Source organism: Chelonoidis abingdonii, chromosome 18 (assembly GCF_003597395.2).
Source record: "Chelonoidis abingdonii isolate Lonesome George chromosome 18, CheloAbing_2.0, whole genome shotgun sequence".
NCBI lineage: Eukaryota > Metazoa > Chordata > Testudines > Testudinidae > Chelonoidis > Chelonoidis abingdonii.
In genome coordinates, this window is record NC_133786.1 from 18,532,104 (window position 1) to 18,550,509 (window position 18,406).

The 18,406-nt window shown below is 45.6% G+C and overlaps 1 protein-coding gene and 1 long non-coding RNA gene across 2 annotated transcripts in view; one reads left to right on the forward strand and one right to left on the reverse strand.

The window, feature by feature from the left end:
* Positions 1 to 8,187, forward strand: part of LOC116834162 (uncharacterized) — an 11,098-nt gene extending 2,911 nt beyond the window's left edge. The window contains exons 3-4 of the long non-coding RNA XR_012657207.1: positions 4,786 to 4,867; positions 7,965 to 8,187. This is a non-coding gene — a long non-coding RNA (uncharacterized LOC116834162). The remainder of the gene's footprint in view (positions 1 to 4,785; positions 4,868 to 7,964) is intronic.
* The window catches only part of DSCAML1 (DS cell adhesion molecule like 1), a 323,770-nt gene that overhangs the window by 3,483 nt on the left and 301,881 nt on the right, over positions 1 to 18,406 (reverse strand). Inside the window, exons 28-32 of the mRNA XM_075073502.1 lie at positions 17,517 to 17,547; positions 16,573 to 16,691; positions 15,607 to 15,759; positions 12,121 to 12,315; positions 3,335 to 3,646 (exon numbers count right to left, since the gene is read on the reverse strand). Of these exons, the coding sequence (XP_074929603.1) occupies positions 3,335 to 3,646; positions 12,121 to 12,315; positions 15,607 to 15,759; positions 16,573 to 16,691; positions 17,517 to 17,547 (810 nt within the window). The remainder of the gene's footprint in view (positions 1 to 3,334; positions 3,647 to 12,120; positions 12,316 to 15,606; positions 15,760 to 16,572; positions 16,692 to 17,516; positions 17,548 to 18,406) is intronic.

Consider the following 18,406-nt stretch of genomic DNA (forward strand, 5'->3'; position numbering starts at 1 on the left):
AAATTTCATTTGCCATTCTGTTGCCCAATCATTTAGTTTTGAGAGATCTTTGTGAAGTTCTTCACAGTCTGCTTTGGTCTTAACCATCTTGAGCAGTTTAGTATCATCTGCAAACTTTGCCACCTCACCTTTTACTCTTTTCTCCAGATCATTTGTGAATTAAGTTGAATAGGATTGGTCCTAGGACTGACTGACTGTTGGGGAACAGCACTAGTTACCCCTCTCCATTCTGAGAATTTACCATTAATTCCTACCCTTTGTTCCCTGTCTTAACTGGTTCTCAGTCCATGAAAGGACCTTCCCTTTTATCCCACAACAACGTAATGTACGTATGAGCCTTTGGTGAGGGACCTTGTCAAAGGCTTTCTGGAAATCTAAGTACGCTACATCCACCGGATCCCCTTTCTCCACGTTTATCGACCCCTTCAAAGAACTCTAATAGATTAGTAAGACACGATTTCCCTTTACAGAAACCATGTTGACTTTAGCCCAACAATTTATGTTCTGTTATGTGTCTGACAATTTTATGTCTTCACTATTGTTTGGACCGATTTGCCCGGTACCGACGTTAGACTTACCAGTCTGTAATTGCCGGGATCACCTCTACAGCCCTTTTGGCGTCACATTAGCTATCTATCTTCCAGTTGTTGGGTACCGAAGCTGATTTAAAGGACAGGTTACAAAACCTAGTGAATAGTTCAGCAATTTCACATTTGAGTTCTTTCAGAACTCTTGGGTGAATGCCAGCCGGTCCCGGTGGCTTGTTGTTGTTGAGTTTATCGATTAATTCCCAAACCTCCTCTAGTGACACTTCAATCTGTGACAGTTCCTCAGATTTGTCACCTACAAAAACTGGCTCAGGGTTGGGAATTTTCCCAACATCCTCTGCTGCAAAGACAGAAGCCAAGAATCTGTGTAGTTTCTCCACAATGACTCTATTGTCTTTAAGCAGTCCTTTTCTATCTCTATCATCGAGGGACCCCACTGGTTGTTTAGCAGGCTTCCTGCTTCTGAGGTACTTACTGAAACATTTTGTTATTACCTTTGGAGTTGTTGTCTAGCTGTTCTTCAAAGTCCTCCTTGGCTTATCTTATTACACTTTTACATTTAATTTGGCAGTGTTTATGCTCCTTTGTATTAACCTCACTAGGATTTGACTTCCACTTATTAAAGGAAGTCTTTTTATCTCTCAGTGCTTCTTTTACATGGTGGTTAAGCCACCGTGTGTCTTTTTTTAGTTCTTTGACTGTGTTTCTTAATTTGGGGTATACATTTGAAGTTGGGCCTCTATTATGGTGTCTTTCTTGAAAAAGTGCCCATGCAACTTGCAGGGATTTCACTGTACCTTGTAATTCTTGTGTAACTAACCCCCTCATTTTTGCATAGGTCCCCTGAGTTATATTATGGTCAATATTTCCAAGTGGTCCTATTGTTGTTGTCTCTTGGACCAGCTCCTGTGCTTCACTCAGGACTAAACCTAGAGTTGCCTGTCCTCTTGTGGGTTCCCATACCAGCTGCTCCACGAAGCAGTCATGTAAAGTATTGAGAAATTTTGTCTTTGCATTTTGTCCTGAGGTGACCTGTTCCCAGTCGATATGGGGTAATCGAAATCCTCCCCTATTATTGAGTTATTAATTTTGATAGCTTCTCTAATTTCCCTTAGCATTTCATCCTCACTATCACTGTCCTGGTCTGGTGGTCAATAATAGATCTGTAATGTAATATTTTTATTAGAGCATGAAATTAATTACTATGCAAAGAGATTCTGCGGAACATGCGGATTCACTTAAGATTTTTACTTCATTTGAAGCAGCTGGCTTCAAGCTGCTTATAGGGGTCTGTGTTTTCATAGAGAAACTTCTTACCTCATATATAATGTGTGTTTTCTGTTTTCTACATTTTCTGTCGCATATAGTGCCACTCCCCTCCCCCCATGCCCTGTTCTGTCCTGCCAATATATTTTGTACTCTGGAATGATTGTGTCCCATTGATTGCTGTCAGTCCAGCAGGTTTCTGTGATGCCTATTATGTCAATCTCCTCCTTTATCGCAAGGCACTCCAGTTCATCCATCTTATTCTAACATTTGTGTACAAGCACTTTAAAAACTTGTCCCTGTTTATTTGTCTTCCCTTTTCTGATGTGTCAGATCCTTTTTTTATGTGACTGTTTATCATCTGCTCCGGCCCTTACATTATCCTCTTCAATCGTCTGCTCCTGACTATAACCTGGAGATTCTCTATCACTAGACCCTCCCTTAAGAGAAGTCTATGTCCGATCCACATGCTCCTCTGCAGCAGTCGGCTTTCCCCCATCTCCTAGTTTAAAAACTGCTCTACAACCTTTTCAATGTTTAGTGCCAGCAGTCTGGTTCCGCTTTGGTTTAGGTGGAGCCCATCTCTCCCGTATAGGCTCCCCCCATCCCAAAAGTTTCCCCAGTTCCTAATGAACGTAAACCCCTCCTCTCTACACCATCGTCTCATCCACGCATTGAGACTCTGAAGCTCTGCCTGCGTACCTGGCCCTGCGCGTGGAACTGGGAGCATTTCTGTGAATGCCACCATAGAGGTCCTAGCTTTCAGTCTATTTCAGCTCCCTGGTTCCTCTCGTCTCTGGCTATAATGAACCTAGAATTTCAGAAGTGAGGACTGAAAGCAGCACCTGACAACACCACAAACAAATAGTAAATTACCAGGGACCATCTGTGTATAATAAACCTCATCACAGACATGTAAGGCTAGGGGGGGAGAAAGGAAAGTGGGCTTAGTAAGCATTGATCATAGTGTGAATCTAAAGGCTTTGCGTGAACAGCTGCAAAGGATTATGTGGGTGTGTGCAACCTAGAGGGGCTGTGGCACTTGACTCCTCTTGAGAGCAGAAGCTCTGTCTAGTTGTCATCTGTGCTTCAGTGTGTTCTTAGAAAGGCTGAGAGTGTAGTGGGGTAAAACTGAGATGATATGTTCTGCGGCAAGTAATCATTTCCCTCTCTGAGCCCTGAAAGACTGGCAAATAGTGGTTGAACTCTTGTGTGAAATAAACCCTGTTTTTTTTTCTGGCTACCAAAGGAATCATGGAAAGGATAGTAGCTGCAAATTCAGGTGAGTAATTGCATTCCAGCTGGGGCCACACCTGCTGTGCTACCAGACACACATGGGCTGCTCCAGTTGGTTGACACAGGAGGGTTGCTTGAAAAACCCTTGGGAGCAGGCCATGTGTGTGCTCTACAGGATGAAGTGCAGTTGTGGGGGCTGGGACCTCAGTGGCCATAGGAGCCTTGCTGCAGCTTCACTCCTGCATTGGTGATGGGGGCTCTCTTAGCCATGGAAGGATACTTACTCTTGTTAGCTCTGTGTGGGATGGGCACTGCCACGTTCTTGCCTCTGTCGCTGTCCTGGGGCTTGGGTGGGGAGGCGGTGAACCTGCAGATACCTGGCTCGGATGGGGTGCTCATGGATGTCATGCTGTCTGCGTTTTCATTGGTGCCTGTGGTCATTTGGTCGGAGGAGCTATCTGAGATGAAGCACTCTGTGATCTCAAACTTGGCATGCTGCAGTTGCTCCTCGAGCTTGGCGTGCTCGTAGGCTCGTGCCAGCTCCTCGTAGGTGGATGAGGCGCTCTCTGTAGACACCATGCTGTTCCGCCCTTTGTCTGAAAACAAGGTAGGCAATCAGATCAGGCCTGGGGGGAGATGGCACTGGTGTAGAATACTGAGAGTGTGGCAGATTTTGACTAAATTGTGTTTTGAAACCACTGTATTAAAATGAAGCAGTCTGCATTTTTATCAAAGCTTTCTATGTTAATAAATATAGAAACCCCACACAAAATCACAAACCCCACAACAATAATGTAATGTTTGGTTGGTATGTATTGTTTAAAATGATGTATACTTGTTTGTGTGAATGTTTTTTGTTAAATAAATACACAATATGTAGTTTAAATCATGCACAAATAATGGACACATTTGTATTTATTTAATCAAACAAACAACCCACACACATCTTTCTGTGTGGTTTTTATACAAGAATGAAATGGCAAACTTTGGTGTGGTGTTCTCCATCAGTGAGCAAGCTTGTCCCTTGTGAGGGGCAAATGTACTTAGTAGATGGGCATGTGTCTGGTGCATGCCCCAGCCACTCAAAATACTGACTGCAGAGCAGAGTGGATAAAAAGCAATGGTTAAAAGAAAAGAAGGGTCTGTCTTTTACATTAAATAGGTTATTTTATTTTAATCAAAAAATTCCAATCTAATCTACAGAGGGTTTTGATTAAGGTACATTATAGCTCAAAGATATTCCTGTGGAATAGGGATTATAAACTGTAAATCTATAGTATGAGACAATATGTTCATGTAAGGTTTAAGAAAGGTTTTGTAAATGAGGTCTCATAGTTCATGGATTAGGGACCCACTTGTATGGGGTTCCTGGGTGTTCAGTGTAGATTGTTGAGGTTTATCTATCTAATCTACCACTGGGGCTCAGTGCTCAAGATAGATAGCATCAGAGATGCTTAGTTTTGAAGTTCCTGAACTTCGGATTTGTGACTCCAGAGATAACATGCTTGTTTGTTAGCAGCAAGAGTGAGTAAGTAAGTAAGTAAGTAAATAGCAAACCTCAACTCCATTGTTCCTCTGAAAATTGGTGTATGCAGAGGCTATCTATCTATCTATCTATCTTTCTCTAGACTATTTGTTGGATTGGTGGGTAGTGATTGATCTATTTGGGATTGAGGTATTGTGTATGGAGCAGAGGTGATATATCGATACCTGATTGTTCTCCTGTTGACTGCAGCACTCGAGCTTGGTGAGAGGTGGAAATAGAGTTGAGGGGGGAGCTGTGGCAATTGACCCTATGCTGTGAGGATCTGAGATAAGTTAAGTTAAGTTGAACTATGATATGTTGACTGGACTTCAGCTGTGCTATTCTTCTAGGTGAAGTTGCCTATCTTAGGTTGACATGTCATGTCATGTCCCCCTTCCCATAGACCTTGCCAGAGTTGATCCCTTAGCTGTCTCCAAGTGTCAGAGGGTTCAATGAACAGAGGCTTGTTGGGGTGGAACAGATCTGGACAAGGAGTTGTTGTCTGCAGATAAATGTGAGGTGTTGGGGAGAGGCAGTAGAAACAAAAGGTAAAGTGTTTGTTTGGGCAGCATATTCCAGACGTCTTGAGATCTGTCTGTCTGAGTGGAGACTTTATTGATTTGTGATCTACCTGAGCATTCTCCCTCTAGAAGGAAAAACCTATAATGGCAGCAGGCAGTAAAGGAGACCCAGTGTGGGATGATTTTAATGAAGTTCCTCTACCTGTGGGTAAGACGTGTGTGTGCAGAATGTAAACAAACAAACAAAAACAGTGCAACATAGAAAAGCAAGGCCTGGTTGAGTGAGTGAGTGAGTGAAACGTCATCATGAGCAGTATTTCTTTGTGGGTGGCTGCTGTTTGTTTATGATGAAGAAAGGAACATGCAGGATCTTCAGGTTGGTAACCTTTTTTTTTTATTTTGGACTGCCTATCTGTGTTCTGGAGTGAGTGTGTGTTCTTGAATTCTCACATTTGAGCAAACTATGTAGTTGTAAAAGGAAGATCTGTCTGTGTGTGTATTGCAGCTGTTTGTTTATTTATTTTTTATCTACAATGGTAGTACTGAGTGTCAGTGAATATGTTCAGTAGTATGATGATAAGTAAGTAAGTGCATTGAGTGAGTTACTTATGTTGTTGAGGAGAATCTGTCCACAATGTGCAGGGTTTTGAAGCCTATCCACTGTCAAGGTTACCATCATTTTGTATAGTTTAGTTCAAGTTGTCTGCCAATGATAGGGTGTTGGTTGTGTCCCTACAGTATACCCCCTGCCGCACAATGAAAAGAAAGAGGAACTGTCCATCATTCAGAAACAAACAAACATAGAAGTGTGTGTTTGTTTGTTTGTGCTATGAACTAGATGATCATGGAAAGAGGTAGGTAGGTGAGTGAGTGATCCAAACCTTGTCTGGTTGGTTTGTTTGTTTATGCCATGAACTTTTTGTGTGCTGAATGATTGGGAACCCTCACATCATTAACATGGTTCAGTTGTTAAGATAGATAGACTGGGATACAGTCTGCCCAACAGAGCAGATGTTGCAGACACATTGCTGGATGAAATGTCAGAAAGGGAAACTGAGCAGTGTGCAAAAGAGCTACAGGGTGATGTTGGTAACCTGAGGCTTGATGGATAGAGCCATGTCCACAATGATCTGGCTGTAGGTGCTAGTGTGACAGTGGCAGGTGGGAATTGTCTTTTTTACAGGAATGGTTGAGACTGTGGGAAATGTACACACAGCAGAATGCTTGTAAGTAAGTAAGTAGCAAGCTCTACCAAACGGAGGGAAAGGTCCAATGTCTAGTATGCAGCTTGGTCACAGACAATGCAGCAAATGTATTGAAGATGAGAAGCACTTGTTTAGAAGAGGCAGAGACCCCTGTGGCACCTTATGGACTAACAAACTGACATTCTGGAGTGTGAGCTTTCGTGGGTGAATACCCACTTTGTCGGATGCATGTAGTGGAAATTTCCAGGGGCAGGTAGGCGTATATATATGCAAGCAAGCTGGAGATGATAACGAGGTTAGTTCAATCAGGGAGGATGAGGCCCTGTTCTAGCAGGTGAAGTGTGAAAACCAAGAGAGGAGAAACTGCTTCTGTAGTTGGCAAGCTGTTCACAGTCTTTGTTCAATATTCAAAAGGATAAATGGACACAAATCAGATATTAGGAATGGCAATATACAAAAACCTGTAGGTGAGCACTTCAACCTCCCTGGCCACACTATAGCAGACCTCAAGGTGGCCAATCCTGCAGCAAAAACACTTCAGGACTAGACTTCAAAGAGAAACTGCTGAGCTTCAGTTCATCTGCAAATTTGACACCATCAGCTCAGAACTGAACAAAGACTGTGAACGGCTTGCCAACTACAGAAGCAGTTTGTCCCCTCTTGGTTTTCACACTTCAGCTGCTAGAACAGGGCCTCATCCTCCCTGATTGAACTAACCTCGTTATCATCTCCAGCTTGCTTGCATATATATACGCATACCTGCCCCTGGAAATTTCCACTACATGCATCCGACAAAGTGGGTATTCACCCACGAAAGCTCACGCTCCAGAATGTCAGTTTGTTAGTCCATAAGGTGCCACAGGGGTCTCTGCTGCTTTTACAGATTCTGACTAACATGGCTACCCCTCTGCTGCTTGTTTAGAAGAGTGTCCTAAGGCAACTGCCAGTGGTTGCATGGTCCGTTGATGCACCTCCTAGCCAAAGACTGACTGACTGACTGACTTACTTACTTCAGTGTTTCAGATGTACAGGCCCCAGGTGTGGGACTGTGGCAGGATGGCAGCTTTGATTGATAGGGAGGGCTGCAGGTGCCCCTTGGGGCACAACCCTTCTCTCTAGTAGGCTTTGTGTGAGTGAATGCTGAGGCACGGCTGTGAGCAGTACGGCTAATTGTACCCATCAGGACTATAAGGTTGAGGCCCCTAAGCGACCAGAGGAGCTTGCGAACAGGGCTGGCAAACAGGGGAGTTTACAAGGGAGTTTAGAGGGGAGTGCAAGGGGGCCCGGTCCTTGCCCGTGCAGCCAGACCCTGCCCCTTGCTTCAACCAATCCAGCCTTCATGCCACCACCAGGAAGGAGCATGGAGGGGCTGTGACTTTGCAGCACCATGTTCTACAGGGACCATCCAAGGGCCTGTATGATGGAGTGCTGGGTGCAGCCCTGAGCCATGACCCCTGCTCCAAGCCAGCTGAAAAGCACCTGGGCTGCCCTCAGCAGAGAGGCTACCAGAGGTCATCTCCCCTCAGAGGGCCCGCTGACTACACCATTCTACAGGCTTCTCTCAGTAGTAGCTGCAATAGCTGAGGACACACTCAGACAGAGGATACGATGGATGGTGAGCTACCACCTGTTGGGCCATGTTTGTTTGTATTCCACAGGACAGATGCAACTATGTCCAAAGCAAAGCACAAGCTGGTCGCCCAAGTGGGAGAGAGCATTCAAGGACTGGAGGAAGAAGTATCAACCCTTCATTGCATAACAGAAAACAAAGACAGACAGGCCCACAGAAGCATATCCTGACATCTGCCCCGGAGGACAGTGACAAAACTCAGCAGCATGTGACTTCCAAAAGACAACAGAGAAGCATCCATGTACCAGCAACACAAATACAGGTGAACACCCACTTCCATATTCTCTCCACACGTCCTGAGGAAGAGTCTCACCTACATAACGCATCCAATGGAAGGGAGCACAAGGAGACTCCACCAATTGGAAGGCACAACTCACTCCCACTCCCAAGAGGAGGCAGCAGGTGATGGTGGACACAGACTCCCTCCCATAGGGGACTGAGTCACCAATCTGCCATCCTGACCAGGAGAGCCAAGACAAGACCTGTACTTTCAGGACAATCTCCCACAGTAGTCTGGCCAGCAAGTTTTAGTAGTATGGGCTGGATGAATGCACTACAGGTGTGTCATAAGCACACAGTTACCGGTTACTATGTCCTTTACCTGTAAGGGGTTAACAAACAGTGAACCTGGAACACTTGACCAGAGGACCAGTCGGGAAACAAGATACTGTCAAATCTGGGTGGACAGAAGCTTTTGTGTGTGTTCTCTCTGGGTTCTAAGAGGGACCAGACATGTAAGCAGATTCCTCCAATCTTTCTGAAATACTATCTATCTTCTGTTCTAATTTTAGTAAGTAAGTCTCAGGATAAAGGCAGTTTTAGTCTTTTGGATGGTTTTCTTTGTTTGCAAATGTGTAGTTTGCTGAATGTATTTGAATTTGTATTTGTGCAGGGTGGGGGGAAGGTTTTCTCTCCAATGGTTATAAGCTGAAAGACCCTATAACATTCCATCTTGAATTTATGGAGAATTATTAGTTTTTCTTTCTTTTTAAAAAACCTGATTGATTTTTCCCCCTCAGTAAGGCTCTAAGAAACAGAGTCTTAACCCAGCAGGGAATTTGTGGGAGAAGGCAAAAAGGAAGGAGGGGGAAAGGTGCATTCCCTCTTTGTTTTACATTCACAGACTTTGAATCAGTATCACCTCTTGATGAGGGAAAAAAAGGGGGGGAGGAACATTCCTCTCTGTGTTGTGATTCAAGGAGTTTGATTCACAGTGATCTCCTAGTGTACCCAGGCCAGGAAAGACCTGGGAGGAAGAAAGGAGGGGGAAGGGAAATGGTTTATTCCTCTTTGTTGTGAGACTCAAGGAATTTGGGTCTTTTGGGGTCCCCAGGGAAGGTTTTTGAGGGACCAGAGTGTCCCAAAAGACTATACTGGTGGCAGCTATCAGATCCAAGCTGCTAATTAAGCTTAGAGGAATTCATGTGGGTACCCCATTTATTTGCACTCTAAGGTTCTGAATGAGGCTAAAATACCATCACAAGGTGACTGGTTGATTGATTGATAGAAAGCTAGGTAATGATTAATGGCTCCATGTCTACTTCGCAGACAATCTCAAGCAGAGCACCCCAAGGATCTGTCCTGGGTCCAGTTTAATTCAATATTTTCATTACTGAGCCAGCACCTAGCAGGGACTGCACCCTCAGCAACTTTCCAGATGACTCTAAACCAGGAAAGGCACTACATACACTGCAGGGTAGGGATAGGATCCAGAAGGACCTAAGCACATTAGAGGTTTAGCCCAAAAGACAGCATTTATCCTTGTTGAACCTCATTGGATGAGTCCTGCATTTACTTACTTAGGACAGACAAATCTCATGCACCACTCCAGCCTAGGGACCAAGTGGCCAGGCAGCAGTTCTGCACAAAAGGACCTGGTAGTTAGTTAGTTACAATGGACAAGAAGCTGCATACCAGTCAACTGTGTGCCCTTGTTGCCACGAAGGCTAACAAACAGCATTTTGAGCCATCTAAGTCGAGGCATTGCCAGCAGACCAAGAGACATGACCATTCCCCACTATTCAGCATTGCTGAGGCCTCACCTGGAGTGCGTGTCAAGTTAAGTTTTGGGTCCCACACCACAAGGAGGATGTGGACAAATTGAAAAGAGTCCAGCAGAGGGCAACAAAAGCAATTAGCCACAAAGAGTCCTGCGGCACCTTATAGACTAACAAACAGACAGACATTTTGGAGCATGATTAGAGGACTTGACTTGACTTACTTACAAGACGAGGCCAAGGGAACTGGGCTTCTTTAGTCTGCAGAAGAGAAAACTGAGGGGGGCTTTAATAGCTGCTTTCAACTGTCTGAAAGGGGATTCCTAAGAGGATGGATCTGGCCTGTTCACAGTGGTGGCAGATGACAGAACAAGGTGCAAGGGTCTCCACATGGAGCAGGGGGAGGTCCAAGTTGGATATTTATTAGAAACCTATTTCCACAAGGAGAGTGGTGAAGCACTGGAATGGGTCACCAGGAGAGGTGGTGGAATCTTCTTCCATAGAGGTTTTCAAGGTCCACTCAACAAAGCCCTGGCTGGGAAGATTTTTTTTTGGACTAGACAAGGTCCCTTCCAATGCTGATATTCCATGATTCTACATTACAAAACAAACACACACTTCTGTAACAACCACTGTGCAGCAGCTGCTCAGGGAGGAACCAAGCTAACTCACTCACTCTCCCACAGGACATGCAAGAGAACTCAGCAGTGGACTGTTTTGAGCACTCGATCAAGAACTGGCCTAGTCTGCTGACATTTTGTGAGCAAATTCATAACAAAATTAGATGGCACAGTCAGAGCCACGGTTCACAACATTGGCCTTAAGAGACATGCTGAACACACGCTGAATGCCCTGAAGCCTATTTCTGCAGCCTTGAACAAAATGCAGGGAAATCGCTTCTGCCATTGGGAAGGAACCGAGTGAAATCTTAATAAGAGAATTATGCCACAACAGAGCTAAATCACAAGCATTAAACAAACAAATGGGACAACCACAATCTCCAGCTCCTTTTCTGGCAAATATTCTCAATACATGGTAGCAGGCTTAAACCTTCCTTAACTGCTGAAGAAGAGGAGTTGGCTATGGCATAGGCATCTAGCAATCATCCCTCCATACTGCCAACTATAATACACATCAAAGTTCAGAATGAACCATTCCGGACATATACATTTGCTGCTGATGTTTTGGAGGAAGTCACTTAAGGACTTGGATTCAGCAACTCTGGCAGTGATCATCTCCCAGTGCAGGAAGACTATTTATTTTCTTCCTTTGGACTAATTCATTCCAAACTGAGAAATCAGTTGGGACGTACATATGTAGGAAAGCTTGTTTTTCATTTCCAGATTATGAACGAACAAATATGAAAATGAAGATGAAGACAGCTAAGTTACCTGCAGAAGCCAATATTTTAGGTTAAGTAAGTTTCTCATGTTGACCTGGCTGACCATCAATTGATTTTTTATTTAAAAAAGCTTGACTGTTTAACTAACCTAAAAAAAGTCATAGATGCTTGTTGCGTTACAATATTATGTTTGCTGTTCTAGAAAAAATCCAGAATACACATTGTTACAGTTTTAGTTAAATAAAAGAATTTATACATCTTTCCACTGATGTTCTCCTCCTAATATTAATGATTAATCTGTTGAACTAGAGATATTTATGAAGTCATTGGAAGGTGAACTATCATCTGCTTCAATCACCTTTTGGAAATGAAATACCCAAATCAATCAATCATTCTTTTTGTGATATAGCTGAAAACTAAGCTATACATGTTTTAAGTGAATTATGTAGAAAACTTTTCAGCTACATCTATCACTGACTTGTGAAGAATATGTAGTAAGGTTATAACAACCAACACAAATGCACTTTTAGGTAGAAATCCACGATTACATCAAGTCTTCCTGACTGACAATTTACATCAAATCAACCCTGCTGCAGACTATGCTCTGCCTGGACTCTGAAGAAAACATGCATGGAAGCTGGCTGCCAGGAGGCTCGCTGTGGATACGCTGGGCTGTTTCCTGCTGGAGAGATGGTAGAAGGTGGGTGGGGCAGAAGCTGCTCCCAGGAGTGAATAGCTGAGCAGTGGTGCTGCCTCCCATTTCTCTCTTGTTCCACTAGATGTGCCACACACCTGGCCTTTCCCTCAGGCAGCAATCCCCACCACCACATTCCCCATCCTGCCAACTCACCCGTGTCCTGAGATAAACTGGCACTGTAGCTGTCGCTCTCTGTGACCATAATTCCATGCTGGGATCCCACAGTCCTCCAGTCTGATGTCAGAGTACGTGCAGGAGTAGACGCCTGGCATTTGGTGAGAGTCCATTGGCTAGAGTACCTGTTCCGGGTGCTGTGCGCAGATTTCACACTCTTCCGGGAAACTGGGTCTGAAGCACAGAAGTTAGACAACAAAGAAAGTCAGTCAGATTTGTTCTCTTCTCTGAGAATTGAGAAAGAGGTGCTCTCATAAGGCAAACATTGAGCCTCCGTGGAACACACCTGTCTACAGGGTGAACATGCATGTTTGTTTGCCAATGTCCAGCTGTAGACACAGATGCAGGTCTGTGTATACTGCTAGACATCTGTACGCCAACAGACACAAGTGTCTGTAGTTTACTAGCCCTGACCCATCTGGAGCACTAAGGGGTAACTCGTCAGCTAGAAAGAGTTGGTTGCTACCACATGTTAGTTTGGCACATATCTAGGGGTCATCACCAGCATGGATGTTTAAACAAACATTATTGGGCATCCAATCAATCAATCAATCAGCAAAAGAGCCATAACTAGTGGAAAATTGACAGAAAGCTTCTAAATACAATTGATAATGCAACTAAGTACTCAAAATAGTACTTTGGAAAACACTTACTTAGCTCCAGCTGATATATTTCATGCATTTTCCTGTGCATTTTTTTGTCTTCCATTAGAGCAAGAGTCTGTAGTCAATTGTATAACATAACATGATACAAACATCAACATATTTGTCATCATTTGTAGAATGGACTGATTTGAGACACAGTCTGCTGTTTTTAGGAAGTTATGCATATATTTAGACTCCTTGCCTCCTCTTTAGAAAGCATCGATTGTTGATATCTGCTCAGCTGGAGACATAAGTAAGTCTAAAGCAACTGTTATTATCTTATCACTAAATACAAAGACAATCCCCTTACCTTATTTACTTAACAGTAATAACTCTTAGCAGAAAGTCTTATGTGAATAACAATATATAACCATGCTGTCATAGTATTCTTTCCTCAACCTGAACCTTACAGTCCAAAACATGAGGTACTAGCATGAAAACCTTGAAGCTTAATTACCAGCTTAGATCTGATATGCTGCCATCAATCAGGATTCTGAGTACCTAAAAAACTCTCATCTCCCCAAAACCTTCCCTGGGGACCCCTAAAACCCAGATTCCTCAAGTCTCACAACAAAGGGGAATAAACCATTTCCCTTTCCCCTCCTTTCTTCCTCCCAGATTCTTCGCATCCTGAGTACACTAGGAGAGAGAGGCAGATTCAAGCTCTGTGAATCTAAACAAAGGGATTCCCCCTCACCCAGAGGCAATACAGATTCAAGCTCCCTGAATCTAACACAAAGAGGAAATCTATCCTTCCCTTCCCCCCACCAATTCCCTGGTGAGTACAGACTCAATTCCCTTGAGCCTCAACTAGGGAAAAAATCAAACAGGTCTTAAAAAGCAAAACTTTTATATAAAGAAGAAAAAAGTAAAAGTTTTCTTCTGTATCTAGATGGTGATTACAGGGTTTTTCAATATAGAAATGGATAAAAAACAAAAACAGCTTATCCAGAAACATACATTTAAAATATTTCCAGCAACTACACATTTGCAAATACAGAAAACATTTAAAAGACTATACTGTCTTTCTACCTTTGTACTTAAAATTGGAAACAGAAGGTTAGAGAGCCTGGTAGATACGTGTGTCACTTCAGAGCCTAGAGAGACAACCACCAAGAACAAGGACCCACACCCAACCTTCCCTCCACCCAGATTTGAAAGTATCTTGTCTCCTGATTGGTCCTCTGGTCAGGTGTTGCAGGTCACTGTTTGTTAACCCTTTACAGGGGAAAGAGACATTAACCCTTAGCTATCTGTTTATGACACACGCACTCTTACATTATCCCTAAATGTAACTAACTATGAGCTACTGAATGTCTAATGTCACACCCCTTTGAGCTAGACTGAGTGACAGTAATTTGCAAAGAGTTGACACATTTTCACTCCCCCTCAGAATCTGTTTGATGTTTGTTCAATGCCCCGCTGCTGCTGCACTCATCCCTCTCACAGTTGCATTTGTTGCACAGGTGCTCTCATAGCCACACTGCACAAAGGGGAGGATGGCTTCTGGAGCAGGCAACAGCACCACCATGTTCAGTAACAGGAGCAGCCTTATAAATGACAGAGTGCAGTTAGGTTATGACACACACCTGGTACTTCACACTTCTTTGGCACAAAGTTAGAGGGGAAAATGGGCAGTATTCACACAGAACCTATCACCCTAACCCTCCCTGATGTGACCTACCCAAAGCTCCAACCCCTAGTAGATTTTCACTTTAGTTTTATGCAGTTGTGCTGCTGTGAGGAAGACAAGAAATGCCAACAGCCACCTGAGACACACACCAGCTGCAGCAGCATTTCTGTTTAGAGCACTTTGCACATTTTCTTTTAAAGTTCACACACCATCAGCGTGTATGCTTGTAGGAGTTGAGTCCATGTATTCCACACGTGATGCAATTTGGGGTGATGGTGAAGGGGGTTCTGAGGTACAACTCACTTCCTTTCCTGCCATTGGACCTGTGTTTCATTTTAAAGTGCTCTAAAATGCAAACACAGCCCAACTGGCATGGGCTGCCTGACGAAGACTCAGGACAGCATCTAGAGTCAGTTTGAGGATATAGAGTCTCCCTGTTCCTACAGTAAGGTGAGCTACACCCAGGGCCGGCACTTCCCTTTAGGCGACCTAGGTGGTCGCCTAGGGCGCCAGGATTTGGGAGGGTGGCATTTTGCAGCCCTCAGCGGCAATTCGGCAGTAGAGGGGTCCTTCTGCACTCCATGTGTTTGGCAGCAATTTGGCGGCAATTCTGCGGCAGGTCCTTCAGTCAGTTACTCCAGGACCCACCGCTGAAGTGCCCTGAAGACCAGGAGCGCAGACGGACCCCCGCCCAAGGCACCAAAAACCCTGGCGCCGCTCCTGGCTACAGCCAGGGCTGAGCTGAGAATGAGTGAGCTCAGTACAGGCCCCATGCACAGGATTTGCAGGTGCAACGATGAGCACACAAAGCTACACAGTGACTGAGGTGCCCAGGTCTCACTGCAATCCCCAAGCTACACCTAAGTTTGTGCTCTAATAGTTCTCTAGGTGTCTGTGAGCACATCTATTGCTACCTCTGGCAAGCCGCATTGCCCCTCTCATGCCTGAGCCCCAGCAGGATTCTCAGAGCAGGGCACATACATAGACATGGCCCTGCCCAGCCCAGCCCTGCAGGGGGAGGATCCAATAGGATCCAGAGGCTGCCTAACTAACTCCACCTAGGTTGGTCTGGGAGGAGACAATGCTCAGCTCGATGGCTGGGGTACTCAGCCAACCAACAGCCTGGGTCAGTTTCCTCTCTCTGCCTCTTGGGGAAAAGGGATCAGCCACACAGCCTCAGGTACTTACTGGTGCCAGGTCGAATGTCAGACATGTCAATCAAGGGTCCAGTGTTCTGTATCAGAGCTGGATGGTGCAAGGATACCCCAGTGCAGAAGCTCTGGGGATTCACAGCTTGGCTGAACTCCGTGTCTGTCACTGGTATTGTAGCCTTATCATCCCCTGCAAAGAGGACAGTTTGGGGACTGAGCTCAGACAGCTCCACAGATGCAGCCATTGCAAGTAACCAGCATTGCCAGCCCATGCTGTCCTGACCCACTTGACAGTGACTCCTTGCCAGATTGATCGCTGGCTACCCTGCTTGAGGGGACCTTCCTCCACCCATGTTAGGCTCAATACACACAAAAGAGCTGGGGCTTCACACAGCTCCTCCTGTGTTGTATGGTGCAGGGCCAGGGAAGTGGCACTTCCTCCTTCCTGAGTATGAAATGGGGGCACGGCAGAGGGGACTCCCAGCCTCTGTCCAACCCAGTTTCCCCCAGAACTGGAGTGTGAGAATGATCCCAAGCGGTATTGGCAACATGGCTGAAAATGGATTACATACAAGGGGCTGAGGGATGGCAGGGCAGGGAAGACATTTCAGTCCTGAGCGAAACTACATGCCCTACCCAGGATGGACTCTGGGCATGGGGAGCTGGCACTCAGAAGCCAGGGCAGACAGGTATCAACTTGGGAATAGTATTTCCCTGGCCAGAAGTGTAGCCAGGGCCCTTCTGTGGGTTCTCTCAATGTATGGCCATGCCTGTTCCATCTCACAGTGCTTGCTGCAGCTGCCTTCGTCTCTGGTGCATGAGCAGGAGTGTCCCCCGGCCTGCAACACGCCAGCTGGACCCAGCCAGGAGTCCATGGTGCTAGTGGTAAGGTTCACCTGTGGCCTTCAGCAGGAAAGGGTTGGCGGAAGGAGGGTTTAGTCAGCAATCCTTTAAACAGTAATAAGGCCGAGTGCCATTACATCTGAGCAAGAGCGCCACTCACCCAGCTGCTTGATGCCCTCCTTATCCTCAATGAGCAGCTGGACACGAGGAATATCAATGTGCAGCCGGGGCCCCTGGGGGGGCCCTTTCACTGGGGTGTCAAAGCTCCGGTTATTCTTGCTGCAGAGAAAAGAGAAGCCAGTGAATATAGCAGAGCCTCCACTTCGCTGACTGAACACGCCTTACCGGCAACCAGGTCTACAACCCCTTTCTTCCTGCTGGGGGTGGGGTCAGGGGACACCCCACAAAAGGGCTGTGGGTGAAGAACAAGTCGCCACCCCGTCACATTCCAATACCTGCCATGTATTGGTAATCGCTCCGCCGTGCTTTGAAAAATAAGCAAAAAGCGACACACCAGACCCACTGCTGTCACAGGGAGATATTCAGTATTATGAAGTCCTCAAACCCCCAGTTAGTGGGTAAAATAGGGTCTTTTCCCTGTGCTCCATCATCCCAGGGATCCAATCCTTTCAGTGCCGTGTGCTAGCGCTACCCCAAATGAGCAGGCAGGACTCTGAGCGAGTCACACAGCGCTGGGCCTCAGCGCCTGTCAGGTCACCACCTCTATCTCTCCTTCCTCAGGGCAGCCTCTCACCTGCAGATTCGATGCTGGGTACGAGCCCAGACTCCCAGAGAGGGATTCAGACACCCCCATCTGGTGGATGGCACCACATGGCCTCTTCTCACCCAACATTCGTTTGCTGTCAGAATAGGGGGGCCAGCGGTAGCCTGAGAAAAGCCACCGGCTACACCTGCTTTCAAGCTGCTTTAGAAAGGGAGGCTTGGAAGTGACACCCCTGGTCACTGTGGGTCTGTCTACACTGCAGGTAGGAGGTGTGACCGCAGCATATGTAGACACACGCTGAGGATGCGCTCTGGTGCCATGAACTACACCAGCGAGTGAGAGAGGGTCTTATGCTGGAAACCAAGGCACTGCTCACCCACCTTATTAGCATTTCTGCCAAGCTCTTTGCATCTGCAATACAAAAGCAAGAGACGTTTGTAAGAGAGCCATGAAAAGGCCGGAGGACGGACTCTGTTCCCACTGCAGACTGAGGCATGGGCTGGGGCGTGTCCATCTGTGAGAAGGCAAGCTTCCAGAACGGCCGCCTGTGCGATATGCTAGACGGGAGAGTATATGACGTGCACAGACACTATCAACATTAATTCTAGTGTAAGATGTGTCCAATCACAGTATCTTGCCATCAAACTACATCGAACTACTATAATAGGCACTGTTATTTTTTAAGTATCTGAACAAACTAGTTTGCTATTTTTTTTTTAAATCCTTCCAGTCAGTGAAGCTCTTGGCCTCACCCATCCTACCAAAATTTAGCCTTCTTCAGTGCATGCTTTTCAAGAGGAACACAATCCAATGCCCAAGAGAGCCTCCAGGATCTATACTAAGATCTACACTGAAATGGATGATCACAGACTTTAGAGCTTCAAGAACTCATGGAGGCACTTTGTCTGTCTGTCTGTCTGTCTGTCTACTTCTCTCATACTCTGCACTGGCACGGCAGAGCAACTCACAGATTCTTCTCTCAAAGACCATCTCCCCCGCCTTTGCAGGACTGTTGCCCACACTTACTGCTTACCGCTAGAAATCTATTGTCTCCTATTAACTGTTGCAATATGTTTAATCCATGTTAACTGAACACCCCCCCCATCAAAGTTTTCTGTTTCATTAAGCATCTGTCTATGCTTTGCGGACTGGGTGGGGAAAAGGGCAGGGAACCCTGTCCAAGTCCCTCTCCCGCACCACCATATGCCAAGCTGCAGATGTAAGTTACAAAGGCCACTTGGGAACATGACTGTCCATGGTCAAACCCTCT